The following is a 21148-nucleotide window of genomic DNA, read 5'->3' on the forward strand; positions in this document are numbered from 1 at the left end:
AGTGTAAAAAGTAATCAAATTGTTATTCGGGGAAACCAGAACTCAACGTCATGTCAAAACGGTTTAATTCAATAGTATTAAAAATATTTGATAGTTTCATAAAAAGAATCAAATAAAAAATAACAAAATAATAGTTAAAAAATAACAATATACCAAATAACAAACAAATAATAATAACTAAACGCATTGTGCTCATTTGCTGTTCAAATATAAATTATATTTTTTGTACGAGCAAGTTCCAATGTGCGAGGCAGAAACAAAAACTTATGATAATATGTACAAATTTGTAATACTTATTTTCAGGTATTCTCCAAGTCATAAACAAGAAGAGCAACAAATATTTTGACAGAGAGGATGAAAGTTTGTTTAAAACTTTTGCTGTATATTGTTCGCTTGCATTGCACTACTCAAAAGTAAATGCATCAAAGTTGGAAGCGGTAATTATTGTTTTAGCTGTTTGCTTTGTTTTTCGAGACAATAATTTTCTAACCATTATTTTTATATTGCTAATATATTTAAACTCATATGTTATCAAAATAAAGAAATTACACATAGTAATAAATACATATCACATCATGGCATAATTATAAAACAAGCATGTTTCTTTCTCTTGAATTTGTTCAAGTCGTAATGAAACTTCAAAGAAGATGGAAAAATCAGTATGCCCGAATTTAGAAAGACGAAAACTAAAAACGTGATGCAAATTCGTATATTATTTCTTTATTACAAAATAAATTCGACTTTGTAGAAGTTTGAGTAAAAATTTGTATTGTTTCCATTGTTTCTTCATCTATTAATAAATTTAACGATTATATAAAGTTCACTCGCGTCTGAAGTAAAACTTATTTGCTACTGTACGAGATGGCATTTAAGTAAAAATAAATACATCATATACCAATTTTGAATAATGTTTATTAATAATATGCTAACACTCGTGATGCACACGTTTATTAGTGCCAACCATTATACACATTTAAATATTGATAAATTAATAATTAATTTATAATAGCATTAAAAATATGTATAATGTTTAGAAACAATAATGTAATTAAAGTCATACTTCAAATATGATATGATCGGTTTGTCATTGTAACTAGCATTTAGAAATGAACCTTCATTAGAGAAATGAAGTAATTGCTGATTAATAAATTCTATAATATTTATTCACAGAGTGGATTGTGTTAAACAACGCCTAAACAAATATTGTTTTCGCAAATTCACTTATCATGTAATTGTGTTCGAAGAACTTCATGTAATTGAAATTAACATACATTCATTAACAGCTTGTATTTTTTTTACTTTTTTGCTGACGGCCCAAACGTTTAATTTGTTTTATTATTTTCAAGGAACAGGTTTAAATATTCTTCTGATTTACGCATTTTTCTTTAAATCAAGATTTGTACTACGATGTAACTTTAAAATGTTTATTTATCAATGCCGATTTCCTTGTTGATGCCGGGTACACATACAACGACAGATCTGTATTCACATACACGACGAATAATCACAATCGATCCGTATTGAAATGATCTCATCAAGAGCGAATGACGAACAGTTCGGGCGTAACGGACTTCCGTTGCATTTGTACGGATTTACACCCTAGTCGCACCTAAAGAAGGTTCACTCTAAAAATTGGATATATGATATCATTCTTAGGAAATCCTTGTTTACACAACTTCAAACGCAATTTTTATAAAGTGGTTTTTAAGCATGTTATATGAATAACAAAATTATAGTGTATCATTCATGTTTACGACTGAACTTTATAACGTCTGAAAAAATCGAAATTTTTATTTACCTCATATAAAGTTGTTTTTATACCATACTTAATAAAGCTTGAACCGATGCATACCCATAAATCCATATCATCTTTACGATGTCGTGCAGATTTTATTTTATTTTTACACTGTCCAGTTCATATTATATCCTAAGGGAATTTAAACTGCAATCCTGTATTCTTCTGACATCACTGTGGACTTTCACAGATACATAATATAAAATGCTCTTACATTTCCCCATAAAACCTTTCATCTGGAATATACTTCGACTTATGTATCACATTTCCGTCTTTGTTAAAACGTTTTAACCGATAACACATCCAGACAAGTTATTGTACAACTTAAAGTACATTTTCGAATGTAATAAATCAATATTGTAGATCAATTTTAGAAGTTAAGGCGGTTTTTATGGTATGAAGCAAATTACTGAATAAGTTTAAAATCCTTGTAAATTATTTGTAAATATAAATAAAAATAACAAAACTATTTTATAGTTTCTAAGAACATATTGTACGAGTATGGAAAGATTCCCATTTTACGAATTTTATCAATTTATTGTTTGTTTAAATTAAATTTTGATAATCATCAAATTTTTATTCATGAATATTATGACAAAATTTAGAGTAAAAATAATAAAATTTAAAATTGAATAATAAATTTTAATAATTTTGCTTATAGTTGATTGCTTATTGAAAATGGTTTTGGTAAAATCTTTTATGCTTATAATAAAAAAAATTATCAATATTTATTATATAATATAATTATATAATTTGAATATTATAATTATAACTGATCTATATTTTCACTTTTCAATAACCTCAGAAATTTTCTAAATTGCAGGAGAAAAAATGCAATGTATATCGAGATCTGTTATCTTTCCATATGAGACCAACTATAGCCGAAGTACGTCCATTTTTAACTCATCCATATCTTAGTGAACCACCAAATGGTTTTGATGAGTAAGTATAAAAGATTTTATGTTATAAGCTTAGGATTACATTAAAATATAATTAGACATTTTTAAAGTTATATAAAAATGCGATCTCCAAGTTGAAGGACTCAAAGGTTCCATTTGATTTTGACTAATTATTTTGTGAAAACCCAACCAATTTTATCACAACAACTAACAACTATCTGAATATGTTTAGTAAAACTCCCATATTATAATATATTTCTACAACTTTTTTTTAAAATTTGTCACTCGGTTCCATAGGCGGGGTAAAAAAGGACAGCAAAAAGTTCCATTGTCTAGTTTTTAAATTTAGAAAGGCTCTATAAAGTAATAACTACATGACTCAACCAATGTTATGTATTTTAATTATTAGGTTGAACAACGTTATTTCTTTTGATTTATCATAATCAGGCTTAATATTTATTGAAATACAATAATTATAAATAAGATAAATAATACAACTTCTGTTTTGAAATACATTTTTAAGGCCTCATTTTTCATGAAAATCGCACTGCATACAAACTTTGTTTAGAAATTGTCGTAAGAAGTCATCTCCGGAGTTGAAATAATCGCGGACTTTTTTGATTGATTGAATGTCAATTGTTATGACTGATAGTTTTGTAAAAAAATGATATTAATAATACTTATCATATTAGTTAATTGAATTCAAATATTATCTGTGATGGTTTATCTGTTATATGTTCAATAATATAATGGCAATTATAGCCGATAATTTTGTAAGAAATGATATTAATATAATATTAATAATATTTCCCCTATGAAATAATTGTACATAAAGTCGAATCCACCTGTTAAATCGGTTTATATATTATAAGGTCTATGCTAGGCCGTAATATATGACATATAACATTTAATCAATCGGGAGAGTTCTGCTTTTGTCGGCAACGCTCGCTCAGCAAGTGACGTCCCTTCTTTGTTTGAGCACTATATACAACGGAAAACATATGATGACTAGCATCCCATGTAGTGTAATGTCTTGGGGTTCGACCAATTATATGTAGTATATCAGTTATCATTTCACATATCATCTTTGATAGCTATATATTCTGGTCCTATATTATACTAGGCGTCAGACAAAATCAAACATTTGAATTAGACGCAATTCAACTTGACCACACTTACATCGACAATATACTATATCTACTATACTACTACCCTGTTAATATTAATTATATATTATAATATTTTTAATAAGATTATTATTTTAAAAATTATAAAAACAATGAAACCGCATAACATAATAATCAAAATAGTAGTAAAATTTCTGTAAAAGTGGTAATGATAAATGGTGATGAATCTAATAGGTTTATCAAAACATCAAAATGAAAAATGAAGAAAACTGCAAGCTTAGAAAAACTAAAGTAGTATTATATTTCACTAATTATAATTCCTAATTCTATTAAATTTCTTTGACAGTTTTAGTCCTTTACTTGCTTATAAGAATTTAGAATATAATGAAAATTTTAAAATTATTAGACAAGAATAGAAAAGTGGCTCTTTTAAAAAAGTGACTCTTTTAAAGTAAAATACTCATCTAATTGTAAGTACAAACTCTAAAATATTGTAAAAAATATTGCTAATTACATATTACATATACTAAATATATAAGCACTAATAATATACTAAATGTTATCCTTATGTAATTGGTTTCGATATATATCTTGTTGGTCAGATTCTCCTGGTACGTGTATCCTGATCACATGGCTCAAATGTCCCAACTGATGTATTACATGATAGTATCGATATGTGGTGATCGGTTTCCCGACATGAACGTCATGGCCAATTTCTTAATTATGACCCGGAAATCCTATCGTGACAATGCGTATCATAACTATGAGCATGCATTTAACGTTACACACTGTATGTATGCGATACTTTTGCGGAATTCGGAAATATTTACGGATCTTGAGGTAAGAGAATAATTATTTTATAGAAAAATATTCTGAATTTAATGAACTGATAAGATAATTTTATAACATCATTCCATATATATATATATATATATATATATATATATATATATATATATATATATATGATTTAGTAGTTAATTTTGATGTTGAAATATATGAGTGAGTTCTTGAGGGCGATACATCAAACAAAGAAAAATTTCTTTGTTTGATGTATCGCCCTCAAGAACTCACTCATATATATATATATATATATATATATATATATATATATATATATAATAAACCGCATGATGTATTCCAATATATTCGTTTTCTTATAAAGAACTCGGTACAAACCATTATATTTAGCAGAGCATTGAAATACAAAATTCCGTTGTACTGTACTATTATAAAACTTTTCCGAATTATTTATAAGTTTATTATTGGAAAAAATTGACATTTTTCGGTCTGTTTTTTTTTAATGCAAATGTAGCATGTGGGAAAGTACAATTTATTCTGCGGATTAACCTTTAATAATAAAGGGTATGGGCGTGTTTCCATACAAAATCGGCCCCAATCTGCCATATGGATGATTTTGATACCATTTTATAAGTATTTTCGAGAAAATTCAAAATACCAAATTTCAAATCCGTAGGTCATCATTTGGCCGAGATATCAGTGAAAACATGTGGTCCTTTTTTTCACACTCACCTTTTGTCGGAAATATCAGATATATCGAAAAAGTGTTAACGTCATTCTATTTATACTGATCTTGTCTATGTTGTTCATGACAAATAATGTGAAAAAATTATTTGTTAGTGTGTGCAAGGGTGAAAATGATTTTTCATTTTCCATTCCAAGAACCAGTGCGGCTCTTTGGACTACTTTTAAATTAGCATCATTCGAAAGCCTGTACATTTTTCTTCTGTTATTCAAAAATTCATTTAAATGTAGGTGGAACTTCGTGGTGAAAAGTTGGAAAAACTTAAGCTAGTACACGCGCTAGTGAACCCATATAAAGTCGCTTTGCAAGAGCGACGAGCGAACATAAGGCTAGTCGTTATCGCACGTCTCGACAAATACAGTATATACTTATGGAGATATTTATTTGAAACCAAAATTTAATTATATCTAGTATATATAAGTATATTCATTAGCCATAATAAAAAATCCAACGCGACGAATAAAAACAATAATTATTATTGATTATATTCATTCGCCGTATAAGCTTGTGACTAATATATTTTAATGTATGAAAAACTTAAGATTTCAATAGTTTTTATATATTTACATCGTAATAAGAGATTATTAAACAATTTTAATATTTTATATATATACATATTATTTATGTCTATTTCATACCACATTTATGTATAAAAATATCTTTAAATATCTCTTTAATCTCTTTCGTCTTCGATTTATTTATAATATATATATATATATATATATATATATATATATATATATATATTTGAAGTTATTGCCATCACTGGTCATCTTGATTTCGATCAGAAGTTTATTATATATTTAAGAAAAAGTCTCAACTGTTGAAAACTCGTGGCAATTATTTTTACTATGAACCTGCGAATGTTTATGGTTACGGATGGACAGTTTGAAAAAACTAAAATTGTCACATTTTGGCCAAAACTCATAGTTGCATTTAAAAACTCATAATTTCCAAACAATTTGAGATTTTTTTTAGGTCCATTCAATACTGCCACCCCCGTTCTGGTTTATCCTGCATATGTGTGTGCATTACTAATTTATCTTCTAATCGCTCATCATAATAGTTGATATTACATTTTACCAAAATACTATTCACAGGCTATGGGTCTAATATTTGCTGCTATATGCCATGATGCTGATCATCGAGGATTTACAAATAGTTACATGCAATTATCAAATGATCCACTATATCAGTTGTACGGTGAAGCCACAATGGAACACCATCACGTATTCATTGCCATGATTATAATAGATGTGAGTTTCAATTTAATTTGACTTTATGCTCAGCAAACGTAGATATAATAATATAGCGGTAGAAAATTGGTTTTCCATAAAAACTTTAACACATCATATATCACAGATCATTCTCGAAGGAAATGATCAATTTTAATACATTGTATGCATCAATATATATGCACTTTTAACGTAAATAAAATTACTACACTTGCAAATATATGTCGGCGGCATCCGAATGGAAAAGGTTAAATTATAAATAATTTTAATGAGAAATGTATAATATAACATTATCATACGTTTGCTAGTTAAATAGTATTTAATATATACAATATAAAATGTACAAACCAAAAAATTTATGTAAACTAGGTATAACTAACACCTAGTTCAATAACTTTGCCTCAAAGCTATTTGCAAAAAACTGCCCAATATTCACTTAAGCAGTAAGAATTAAGGCTTACAACTTGTAAAATTGTATCGATAAGTGTTTATACTTGTTTATCTATATGTAAACTAGTTGATATTGGTATTTTGCCTTGAGGCAAGTTACATGAACTTTCCGATATGTGTAATTAATCAAATTAATCAATAAAAATAAATTAATTCATGATTAAAAGTATTCCAAGTGGATTGCACATTATAACACATCATTTAAAACGAATGAATATGTTAACTCGGAGTAAGTTATAAAAGCAAATTTTCAAAAATTAATGGTTTTTATAATTGAACCAGTTTCCGTAGGACTTTAATGGTTTAGTACGTTTATTAAGACCATGTACTCTAAATCATCTAATTTTAATTCTAACAAACGTCAAAAAAACTACTAATTTTCTCAAACTTTGATGAATTTTTAAAATTAAACTACTTGTCGTAAAGCCGTAATATTTTAATAAGTTATATAAGACCATGATATATATCATCAAAAAAGGTTTTATAAAAATCGGCTCAAATTTTGTTTCAACAACGAATTACAAGAAAACTGGTCGATAGATTTTCACCTAAAACTAATCAGTATCATTCCCAACTAATATCTTTCAAACAGTTTTTGATTTTCTAAAATCGATTTGGTAGTATGAGCTTAAATCCGGACGAAACAACACTTTTTGCCAAATTTCAAAAGAACGGCTCGGCCGATCGTCGCACAAAACTGACAAGCGATAGTCCTCATTGAGACACATCAAATGGTTTTTAAATTTCTGAAATCGGTTCAGGTGTTTTTGAGCAAACGTCGATGAGAGGTCTAATTTTGACAAATGCCAATAAAACGATGCCAATTTTTGCCAACTTTGACGAATTTTTAAAGCTAAACGAGTTGTCGTAAGGTTGTAATATTTTAGTATGATCACAGTCTAGATGACTGTGGTATCTATTATTAAAAATAATAATAAAAATCCTTGAAAAAAAAATTTCAACAGTTTATTACAAGAGAATGGCCCAGCCGAACTCTACCAAGAACTCATAAGCACGATTCCCAACCAATATCTTTCAAACGGTTTTTGAATTTTCAAAATCGATTCAGAACTGCGGGCTAAAACGTGGATGAAGACAAAGAAACGGCTTGGCTGATTGTCGCGCAAAATTTATGAACGCTAGCCCTCATCGCGATAGATCGAATGGCTTTTAAATTTTTGAGATCGGTCCAGCCGTTTGTGAGAAAACGTCGATTTACGGCAAAAAATCTGTTCACACACACACATACACAAACACACACATACTTTTTCCAAATTTGGTCTCATTCGATTCAGAAGGGCTTGAAACGTCGAGAAAACATAAAATTATCGAATCGGATTTTTTGATAAAAACTTAAACTTCTCCTTCTGGATGTTAATAATAATCATAATAAATTTAATAAATTAAATGCATAAAATTTGCGAATAAAAGTAATACTAGAAAAGGAATAAAGTAGAATAAAAATAATAAATGGCAAATAACAATAAATATAACTAAATAACAATACTAGATATGATAAAATAATAAAATCGTTTACAAATGGTTATTTTTATTTATTTATTTTTTTTATATATTTATGAGTTCATTGGGAATTTTTCGTTTTTGGGTGTTTGTCAATTCATCTCTTATTGATTCCAAAAATTGATGGATTGTTATTATTAAACTACTTTTGTAAGTTTATTATATTTTACAATATTTTGAGTATAGTAAACTCTATCATAATGAATCACGGCAAAACATTTTCAACAGTTAAGTACAAGGAAACGGTTCTGCCGATCTTTAACAAAACCTAATTAGCAAATGATGTCTTCAAAACAGTTTTCAAACTTTTAAAATTAGGTCAGGATTTTTTGCGAAAACGTGGTGTTTTCACCACGTGTTTTTTTTGTAGTTTTTTGCAAGTTTTAAGGAAATAGCTTGGTCGATCGTCTCACGAACTTATCAACTCGAGTCTGTACCAAATAGAACTGCCGAAAGTTTCATCAAATGGTTTTAAAGTTTTGAAATCAGTGTAGATTTTTTTAATGAAACTAAAGGTCAAATTTTAGCTCACATCACTCATAAACGAACATCCTTTGTACAATTTGGGCGTCAAGCGATTGAAAATAACTTAAAACATAAAGAGACTATAAAAATTTTCTTCAGTTTTTTGGCAAAAACAAATTTCTACTTCAGAAAGTCAAAAATTAATGAACAATGAATAATTTAATGTATAAATGTGTTACTATGTTACTAATTATTATTAAATTAATACAAATATGTAAATATGAATTTTAATATTTTGATTTATTACAGATCAGTGGAATTTTCGATCAACTTCCCAAAGAACATTACGTATATTTGAAACAAGAAATAGCCGAAAACATACTATCGACCGACCTTCTATCCCACTTCCGTGCCCGAGCGCGCCTTCTGAACATTCTAAAAAGCGGGACATTCGAATTCGAGAATCAAAGTCACAAAGTGCTTTTGAAAAGTACGATGATGACATGCTGCGATCTGTCTGGTAATTCCAAGCCATATAAATCTGCTAAGAGAGTTTGCGAAAATCTTATGAAAGAATTTTTCAATCAGGTATGTAGATACAGAAATAATATAAAGTATCAACAGATTGAATTTTGTACTTTTTTCAATTCTTTTCTAATTTAACTAACAATGGCGGTTAGCGTTTTTTGTTTGTGATGTAATGCATAAATCTTTAATATTATGATACTATGTGTCATGTTAGTCCATTTAATATTAAATCATGAGATAAGCTATGGCTTTGGTATAAGCTTTCTGCGTTCATAATCAAAATTGTTTATTATATTAATTTTGTAAGTTACGTTTAATCCACACATATTGCGCTTTAGACTGGCTAAATAATTAAAATATAATATGTAGTCTAACTAATATTCCGATCTAATTTTAGTGCAAGTATTAAAAACATTTTCATTTTTAAATTTTTGTCTTCATTTGTGTTTTATTAAATATTTAATACTATAAATGTCTGGGTGATATGAAAATATAAATATTATTTGTGCTAAATAGTGTTCTTAAATTTAATATGAAACACAGTTGGGTTTGGATTATAACTAGTTAATTTTTTGTTTGTTTTTGTAAATATACTTATTTAGCTGGTTTAAACTTTCTTCTTAAAATGTTATAATTTTATTCCAACAAACTATCGAAATTCAAAAATAAACAGTCAGATAACGTAATGTATTGTATGACCCAATAATTCTTCAAGGTGATTTAGCATCATTGTGGAAATTGTAGATTTCCACTATCTGAATCTGAATCAGCTGAATCAGCTAGAAATTAAATCTGCACATAATGCTCATTAACTGCAGATTACCTCTATTAACCCAATACAAATACAAACACAATGAAAACTGATTTATCGAATAAATTCAGATCATAGAGCTTTAGCAATTATTAGATAGAAATTATTTAGATAATTTACTATTTTGTGCATTTCAGTATGGGTCTTTTACAATTATCATAAATATTTGGACCTGCCTTTGCCAAAAAATAATCAGCACATCTCCCTATCTATAGTAATAGAATGTTTTTTGAACTATTCAAATCGTTTGATCCGTGTACCTACCCGAAAACATGGACGAAAAATTGTATCCATGCATACACACACACATAATTTTTTTCTGAGGCATACCAAAATGTTCAGAAATCTTCAAAACGTGAAGAAATGTAAAAATTTTCAATTTCGATTTTTGGACGATAACTGGAAGGTAATAAAAAGGGAGGCGGTAATATAATAACCCAAATAAATATCCAAATGTGCCGACAACAATTTATTACTTCAAATTTCAAATTATAAAAAAATGAATAAAAAAGGTCCACAAACTAAAAAAAAATCTTGATGGTGGCCGATTCTCAGTCATAGTGATCACGATTATAAAATTTAGTAAAAATTAGTAAAACCGCTTTGGAGAAGTACGGCACCTAACATTGTGACATGGAAATTTTATATATTAGACATAATTTCTTTTTAACTTCGCGTAGGTAGTATAGTAATGGGCCAAAAATAAAAATGAAGTTCTTTGCATTTTTCGACGTTTTGAAGGTTTCTGAATATTTTGGCATACCTCAGAAAAAATGGATGTACTGTGTGTGTGTTTTCTGTGTCTGCATTTTTTCATTCACGCTTTCGGGCGCACGGATCAACCGATTTGAATGGTTCGACAAACATTCGATTCTTATTGTTAGGGAGATGTGACGATTAGTTTTTGGCAAAGGCAGGTCCAGCCGTTAAGGAGATAAAAAGCAAAGAGTGCAGAAAATAGAAATCGAGGTTTTGAGAGAACGGAGCATCCGATTTGAATGATTCAAAAAAACATTCAATTAGTAATGATTGGGAGAAACAGTTATTAGTTTCTGGCAAAGGCAGGCCCAGCCATTTCGAAGATATAGAGCTAAATATACAAAAAATGGCATTTTTGAGAGAAATAAGCATCCGAATTGAATGATTTTTGTCATTTTTTTTTTCTTTTTTTGTATATTAAAAATAATTCAGATTTCAATTTTAGTTCTGGCTAAAGTTTTAAAGCTCACTTATATACTTTAAATAAATAACTTTAACTTTGTAAATGTTACAGTATTTATAATAATCTATTTTAAAGCATTCAATATTTCTCGAACATTTCGTTACGGTACGGGAAGTTCCAACAATTTGCCTGAAAGCACGATGTCATACACCACTAGTTCAGTTTTTTATTGTCATATAAGTATTGTTCTGAAGATTTCGACTTACATATTTCACTACCAATTTTATTATAAAGTATTTCATATATATTACAATATTATATATTACGTATGTTACTTTTTAGAATTCGATTACTCTGTTAGATTTAATTTAGTTTTTAGTTATAAAATAAATAGAATATTTTCATATGAAATAATCCAATTTGTCAAAGGGTGATAACGAGAAAGAGATGGGTTTATCTCCACTTTCATTAATGGATCGTGATAAGCAGCACATGATACCGCAAGATCAGATACAGTTTATTAATGTTATTTGTCAACCGGCGAATGAATTACTGGCTGCAATTTTTCCCAACTGCGAAGCGCTCTATACTCTTGCAAAAGTGAGTGCATATTTCAATTTAAATGTACTTCTTTGTCTGAAACTAGAATATTATAAGAGATCAGATTTAATTGGTCTTCCCTTTTGTTATAAATTGCGACGAGGATTTTATAAATTGCATTTCTACTTGCATATTTTGCTACCAGACTTTGATGAAAAATGATTCAACGTCAGAAGTTGTACTTTTGATGTACATGTAAATACATTTATTACTTTTTATCTCGTTTAATATGAATGCACTTTATTCATAGAAAAAGAATAATAGCATTATTATGTGTAAAATTATGAATGAACTGTAGACAAAAAAATAAGTTATATATAATGATGTTAAGTTCAATAACTAAAATATTTAATTAATTATTAATTATAAATATTAAATATAAAAAATATACTATAAATTTAAACTCTAATGAACTCTAATGTTTTGTATTTTTGAATGAATATTTAGTAAATAAACATAAAGATCGAAAATTTAAATAATGAATTAGATAAGATTTAAGGGAGCTAGAAACTTGTTGTAACAGTTTGTTTGAAAATATCCTTACCTGAGATCCAATTATTATATTTTTACAAAATAACGAACGATAGGTGCTGTAACTATTTCTCTAACGAATCAAGTAAAAATAATTCAATAGATGTTGCTCATTATTTCACAAAATATCATTTTCTAGAGAAAGTTATTCCATTAAAATCATTCCATATCATGCTCAGTCACAACATATCATTTTTCAGAGAAAGTTCAGTGTTACATATTACCCCGTAGTAGCGACAAATGAACGACATATACCTCAGATACATTATACCTAGCTTTTATAAGAAAATCAACAAATTTCTAAAATGAGTTATACAATGATTTATATAGTGTCCTTTGTAAGAGAAATCCTTATCTTAAATCAACGCAAATTAAATTAATATGCGTACAATATATAGTGTCACCCATAACATATTTTACGAGTACTTTTTTTATAATTCAAGGTAACTATTTAATCAATTTAGCAATCACAGAAATTGTTACATAAGGCTTGATAAGTTTGAAACAAATTGAGATGCATGCAATTTAAAATTTGTCAATAATATTGCAAACTGAAGTTTCATGCTAGCACAATATTATATTATATGTAAAAAATGTCGGACCTGCACAGTTCCGTATATTGCGTCGTCTTGATGGACAGTAACTTTGACAAAATAATACAGGATAATTTACACGTTCAACCAAGACAAAAAATACTTTAACATCGTTTCAGATCCTATTGAAAAGCTGCTACTTACACCTGTTACAACAAGACCTTAGCTAGCCTATATTATTTATTCATAACTAATGTGAAATTATTTTATAACTTTTTCTCCTTGCTATTCAGAGATTTGCAAGAATCATGGCGAGAAGTAATACAACTACGAAATCATAGAGTATGGAAACCTGATGATTCGGTGCCTACCAGGAAAAAAGTAGCACTTAAAGGCGACGATACATTGTAATATTTATTTGCGATATAAATTGAATAATTTGTTTGAATTTTATTTTGATTTTGTTAAATAAATTATGATTTTCAACTATCTTTGACGTATAAAATTATTACAGATTTTAGACACAATTGTTAATATGTATCGAAAATTATAGGTGTTCCATGGCGTAGCGGTTGAACGCACCGCCTTGTGCGGGCACCCTGACATCGTGCAGTAGCGATGTCCATTTTCACTTAAAAATTTAGATCAAAAATATGTTTCCCACTGACAATAACCCATTTTGGGCACTGCGATGTAAAATGGTAATAGGAAACCTCTCACATCATTCTTCTCTGAATCGAGTTGTGGTTTAACACAGCTCACGGACCAGCCTATACTAGGGTAGTACTACCTATTATCATTACAAAATAAGCGATACCCAAAAAGCCTTATGATCAAGGTAAATTTTCATAATTACCCATATATTTAAGATCATATAGTGTAGTGTTTAAAATATTATATTAAATTCAATTATATTTCTTCACCATACGTTGTTGACATAGAACAATTAAAGAGTTTAATGAGGATCATTTATCATTCGCCTCGCATGTAACAGTTGCAAAACTATTTATGTCGGTTAAAATAGAGGTAAATAGATATATTACTATTATAAATCATTCTGGATATGTATGTATATTTGCTGACTAAAGTTGTCTCTATTTTGATAACAATTTCAAGTTTGCTTAAACACATGATTATGGGTTCAGTCTGTCATAGTAGTTGTTATACCTTTAAAGCATACTAAATTCTAAAAGATTCAACCTGTGTGTCCCAACCTTGTAATTTAAATAAGTTAAAATCTTTCTTAATTTTATGATAAGTTTTCCCAATTTTTTACTAATTTTTTTTGTGCTTTAAGACTACTTTATAGTAATTTATAAATCTGTACATATAAATGGTTTATAATAAAATTATGGTTTATATAATGAAATTATATAATTGAAAAATATATTACACTTCACAAAAATTTTTCAATAAGATGTAAAAATTTTAAAAGGCCATGAATAAAAATAGAGCTTTATCCTAGTTTTTGTGGATGTTTTAGGTTTATGAAGAGTCAAAACAATTACTGAATGTCCTAAGTGTGACAGATTGTAATTAAAATAAGAAAAAAAAAGGTTTATGCTCCATCTTCTTTGATTTAGGTTCATGATCCATCTTTTCCAACTTCATATTTTTATAAATTATATTCTTATATTCATTATTGTTACATTTTTAGGGAGGCGTGCATTAATCACGTGATCGACCTTTTTAAGGATTTTTAGACCCTCCTCCCCCTTGGTGATACGTGGTGATATTCAAAATTACCCCTCTCCCACACCAAACCGCACGTGTATTTTTAGTTACGGGAAAAAATGGTATTTTTTTTGTAAATTTTTGGATTTTTGAAAAAATTAAGATAAAAAATGAATACATGTAATATCTTACTATTCCCCTCCCTCCCCCACTTGGTATTTCGTGATTTTTTGTCAAACCCCTCTTCGCCTAAAAACATCATTTGATTGATAGACGACTTCTAATTATTATTGGGCATTTAATTTAACTATTTATAATTCGACTTTAATTTATTTGACAAAAAAAACATTTAGAACTTTGTTACTCCATTTAGATCAGTGAATTTCAAAGTCGTCTATATAGACTTGCTAGGCTACATGACAACTACCAAGGGGACCACCATAAGCAAAAAATAAAATTGTGGGGTCCACAAAATAAAAATGGGGTTTTACGTTAGTATATATATATATATATATATATATATATATAATATTATATATATATATATATATATATATATATATATTTACTTGAATTATCTATAATAAACTGCAGAATTTTATTTCCAAATGGTCCAGAAAAGTAAAAAAACTATTTCATAACAAAAAAAAGATGTAGACTGGACCTTACGAAATTGATGCCATAGGTCGATCGTTAAACATTTACTTTGCTCTTACTTTTTAGTTCTATTTTTAAATTCAATTAATAAATGTATAAACTCAACGTGTATTTTTTGTTCAAATGTTCACTAATAAGTACTATTTTAGTACAGTTATAAAAGGTAGTTATGGCAAAGCAAAAAGGGTCCACAGTACAAAAAAGTTTGGAAACCTTTGATTCAGATAGTCTGCAAGAAGCTACTATATTTTATAAAATAATTCTGATTTCTGATCACACTCTCTTTGATATAACTTAATCATATAGTTTAAACAATCCACGTAGTTGTAGTAATATTATATCACAGTATGTTCTGAGACAATTTAAGTTTGGAAACTACGTTACTTAACTCTGCCTTAAGTACGTGACAGTTCCCGTAACAAAACTAATACATGTTCTCACTAATGTCCGCAACGTGACATGTTTTTTCCATGCTAAGCTCGTCCAAGTTTCATTTGGAGAAAAAAATAGCCTTAAACGCTGGAGCAATTTCATACATTTAATATCAACAAAAAATGTACGTTTGTATATATACTAGCTGATCCCGTAAACGTTCTACATGTAAAATGCTTCTAAATAATTTTTAGAATAGCAAACCGACAAATTACCAACTTATTGTAAATATGTTTGAGTGGGATTAACATTGAGGGAATATAAAAATAATTATAAATTAAATTAAGAAAATTTAAGTTTTATTTTTACTATCATGAAAGATATTTTTGTTTAGAGGAGACTGGGTACTGTTGGTCACTTTTTTTAAGTAATGGTTTATTGCGGCTTCCATTGTCAGAAATGTGTAATACAAATCAACATAAGCACTTAAACTAGTGGTATATGGCATAGTGCCTTGAAGCAAATTACTGGAACTTCCCGTACGAGGAATATCACATGTTTTCAAATAGATTATTATAAAAAATCTAACTTTCATTATTCTTATTGCATAAAAAGTATATAAACAAAACTTATTCAATCTGATTTAAAATAAACGTTGTCAAATATTTTTAAGTATTATATAAACTGAACTCCAAAGTTAAAATAAATTATTTGAAGTTTGTAAGTTATGTTTAGAACTATAGCTAGAATTAGAATTAAAATCCGAATTATTTTGCAATAATTAAAACAAAAAATGAAAGAAAATTAAAAAAAAAATTAAATTAAAAAAAATTCTTTTCCCACTGCCATCTTTACCAACTGCCGTTTCGGAGATATAGAACTAACCTTTGTCAAAATCTTATTACCACTTCTACCCATCATTGCGGTTGATCCGTTTTCTTTAAAACTGACATTTTAACACTTTTTACTTCATATCTCTGAAGCCGCTGAACCTGTCTTAGTCAAAAACTAATCAGCACGTCTCCTCATCACTGGGAATCTAATGTTTTTTTGAACCATTCAAATCGGATAATCCGTACGCCCGAAATCATGGACGAAAAATTGTCTCCACATACACATACACATCCAGTTTTCTGAGGTATGCCAAAATGTTCAGAAACCTCTAAAACATAAAGATATGCAATAAATTTTGTCTTCGATTTTTGGCCCATTACTACAACTTAAATCCTAAGGGAAACAACTAAGCTTGATAATATATTATAACATAAATTTGTTTTTGAACATAGTTAACATAAAATCTTAATGTAATCTTTATATACTTGTATTAAATTTTCCTTTGCCTTTTTCTTATGTATTTGGTCTCAGTTAAGATTTTTCTTGATCTGTTTAATATTTATCCAAAAAGAAAAAGACCCACAGTACCCAAACACACATTTTTGAGAACAAATCATCGTCATGAGTAAGCTAAATTATTTACGCAAAAACTACTTGCTAGTAATTAAATACTATTGTTGAATTTCGAGCAAAATAATAAACAAGCGATACATATATTTTATACATATATTTTGTATACAGTATACAAATAGTTATATAAATAACAATTATTATTTAAAGACGTCGAAGCAGAACGCTTTACAGATCTTATTAATGCAAGGCGTTGCCTCATACTTCATTATTTCCTGTAGGACCCTATCTCAAAATCAGTATAGTTTAGCTGTTATGACGGCTGTCACTGCTGATTTCTGGCACAATCATACCCCGTCTCCCCTACAGAAAGTTGGTCATTGATATTATGTAAAGCCTGTAATAATATATTTTTGAAATTGGTGATTATTTTACTTAGAGTTGGTAAGGCTTATTTGCATATCAAATCATTGTGCAACTTTCTACAACTTCGAATATTTATAAATAAATATAACCGTGAAGTTATACATAAGTTTAGTAGTTGGTACTCACAATTAGAGTTACTGTCAAGTTACAGTTGTGTAGTTGGTACTAACTGTCTGTGCTCATACAACACCACGAAGCACGCCTTGTATGTGTGCGGACGCCATGAGGAAGGTTATTATAATATTGTTATATCAAACCCTTGCTCGTAGACCTGAATATATTAGAAATGTTTTTTTTTTCAAAGTGTTATGTACATTTTACTTTTTTGGATAAAGTGTGTCGTGATTTTTTTTGAAAATTAGTTTGACACAGTGTTTTGTGTATATGACTTGTTTTGTGAAGTGTTTCGTGAAGCATTGTACATCTTTTTGGATATTAGTTTGACATATAAGTTACAATGGTTCTAGAATCGCCATCGGCTAATGGCGCCAGTTGAGTTCGTAGACGTGAATATATATTACAAATGGTTTTAGCAATGTGTTTTGGATATCTTGTTTTGTGAAGTGTTTCTTAAGAAAAATCACATATTTTTTGGAAATTAGTTTGAGATATGAGTTGCAATTGTTATTGAATCGCCATCGGCTAATGGCGGCGTAGTGACATAGTGACATGACGGCATAGTGATACCAGTGATATTGTGGCATAGTGGTATAGTGGTATAGTGGTATAGTGGTATAGTGGTATAGTGGCATAGTAACATAGTGACATAGTGACATGGCGGCATGACGTCCAAATAATTTTTGGCAATTCGAGCTCTGTCCAGGTAATGCAATCCAATATATTATATTAATCAATTAATTTAGTATATCAAACTGTCGTCTTACGTGAGACTATGCTTATATACACAAGCAGCATTTTTTTTTTTCAAAAATGTTGCACAATCGAGAATATGTGATGGAAATATTAATATCAAATTAAACATAATTTTTTAGGGTTTGAATAAAAAAATTATGACATTAGGTTCATTGTTCTACCTTAATTTTAGTACCAATTGTGCCTGAGCCTTAGACAAAATTTTTGAGACCTTAGAATGAAAATCAGTTAAAAGTTGAAATTTACGATAATATGGGTTTGTATTTGAGAATTAAAACCATAACACTGTATGTGTTTTTTAATTATGCTTTGTAAAATGTAAAATACAATTATTTTCTTGTCTAGGTCTTGTATATATGCGTAGGCCATAATATTTATTTTTTTTCGAGTTCGTAGACCTGAATATATATTAATGGTTTTGACAAAGTATCAAAGTAATTACTTCTTTTTACTTCAAAGAAATTACATCTTTTTTGGAAATTGGTTTGACAAAGTATTTTGAATATTTTACTTGTGTGGTGAAGTATTTCGTGACACAACATGTTTTTTGGAAATAAGTTTGACATAAATTACGATGGTTTTTGAATCGCCAATGTGTTTTGTACATCTTACTTTTGTGAAATGTTTCGTGAGAGAAATTACATTTTTTTGTAAATTATTTTGAGATATAAGTTGCAATTGTTCTTGAATTGCCAATAGCGGCATAGTGGCATAGTGCAATAGTGATATGGCGGCATAGTGATATAGTGGCATTGTGGCATAGTGGCATAATGAGAACGTGGCGGCATGACGGCTTAGTGACACTATGACATATTGACATAGCAACATTGTGACATAGCGACAGTGTCATGGCGGCATGACGGCATGACGGCATAGCTGGAATAGTTTTCGGCAATTCGATCTCTGTCCTACCTGGACGCCAATATATTATATTAATATATTAATTTAGTATATCAAACCTTCGCCTTATGTCAGACTATCCTTATATACCGCAAACAGTTTTTTTTTCCATTATGTTGCACCTTAGATAATGTGTGAAATATTAACCCTTACGGGATGGCACCGATATACAAAACAATCTACTGTACCGGCTGTAAACTTGATTTCATTGTGTATGTTATGCAACTTATTTGATAAGTGGTCATTGAAAGACATACATTTATGATATTAATTTATTTTTGATCATTTTATAAAGAATGGTGACGTTCAAAACAATTTCCAAAATGCATCGCTGCTTGATTTTGACATATTTTACAATAAAAGTTGTTCGCCGCCTCCCTCCTGGTGTTTTTCTGTCAGAACAGACAATACAATCCATTTTTCTTTCTCTCGCATTTAGAATATGCCACTGATTAGCCAGTATATTTGTTCATTTTTGTGCTGCCATAATGGTTTATTTTTTCTATTATATTGTCTAATAATTCATTTGTAAAATATAAAGCAAAATAATCTATTGAATGTCTTATATTGCTTGTTATTTGTAGTCGGGGTGTTTGTTGATGTATGTCAAACTCGATTATTGAAGAGGAATCGGCACATTTGCTATGTCTTTCCATTATTCATTTAATTTGTCGATATTGTTATTCTTTTTGTTGGTTGGATAATACCATCATCACATTCATCACTATCTTCGGTGCGAATAGTGATTTCGTAAAATTTGTCTGTATGAATGTCTATTTGAAACTCATCTTCACTACTGCCATATTTAAAAGCGCTCGGTCATTTTTAATATTAAAAAAATTTAGCAAAGAAAAAGGCTAAAATTTCTACTGAAATAACTTAAAATTATTTTCAAAATACAACAATGTTTATCACTGCTATATGTAATTTATTCAACGTTTTGATGCAAACTAAGTCATTGTTTAAAAATAGCCTGTGTCTCAGAGTATGTTTGTCCACTCAGGTGGACAGTCGTCCCCAAAGTGTTAATAACAAATTAAACATAATTATTGACAGTTTGAATTGAAAAAATATGGGATTAATCTCATTGTTCTTCCTTAATTTTAGTAGGTACTAATTGTGCCTAAGTCGTAGACAAAATTTTTGAGACCTTAGAATGAAAATCAGTTAAAATTGAACGACAATATAGGTTTTGTGGTTGAAGGTTAAAAATATAGGCCTGTAAGTGTTTTTTTATTACGCTTTGTAAAATGTAAAATTTGTTTTTTTCTAAATATTCAAATGACAATCGCTTTATAATTCATCCTTTGACTGTGATTTATATGTGTAATAACTTTGCTTTATAACACAAGTTGTAGACACCAGAATGCATGCATATCAAAATGCGTTATATATGTATTCAGCTCACGTTTTCTTAATATATTTAACAAGAGGCTACGGCAGAATTGCATTTTTCTTCCGTGTGCAATGCAGTCACGGGAGATTTGAATATTTTACAACGAGATGCAAATTTCTTATAAGTACGTCGTGAATTAACTTACGTTCTATATACTGTTTCAACACGCTTATTCAACTCTTCAAATCTAGCCCACATGTTTTAAGTTATATTGAAAAACTTTTACCTGGAAAGTAACTACTT

General features: G+C 28.8%; 1 protein-coding gene across 1 annotated transcript in view; it reads left to right on the forward strand.

Moving 5' to 3' along the window:
- LOC113385798 (cAMP and cAMP-inhibited cGMP 3',5'-cyclic phosphodiesterase 10A-like) overlaps positions 1-13614 on the forward strand; it is a 42373-nt gene extending 28759 nt beyond the window's left edge. Inside the window, exons 8-15 of the mRNA XM_026623632.1 lie at positions 304-437; positions 2619-2737; positions 4424-4661; positions 6468-6623; positions 9348-9626; positions 11969-12139; positions 12285-12334; positions 13497-13614. Coding sequence (XP_026479417.1) covers positions 304-437; positions 2619-2737; positions 4424-4661; positions 6468-6623; positions 9348-9626; positions 11969-12139; positions 12285-12334; positions 13497-13614 — 1265 coding nt within the window. The remainder of the gene's footprint in view (positions 1-303; positions 438-2618; positions 2738-4423; positions 4662-6467; positions 6624-9347; positions 9627-11968; positions 12140-12284; positions 12335-13496) is intronic.
- Positions 13615-21148: the final 7534 nt, after the last annotated feature.

This window comes from Ctenocephalides felis, unplaced genomic scaffold (genome assembly GCF_003426905.1).
Source record: "Ctenocephalides felis isolate EL2017-DRISC unplaced genomic scaffold, ASM342690v1 CF-g0.4_SCAFFOLD_03571, whole genome shotgun sequence".
NCBI lineage: Eukaryota > Metazoa > Arthropoda > Insecta > Siphonaptera > Pulicidae > Ctenocephalides > Ctenocephalides felis.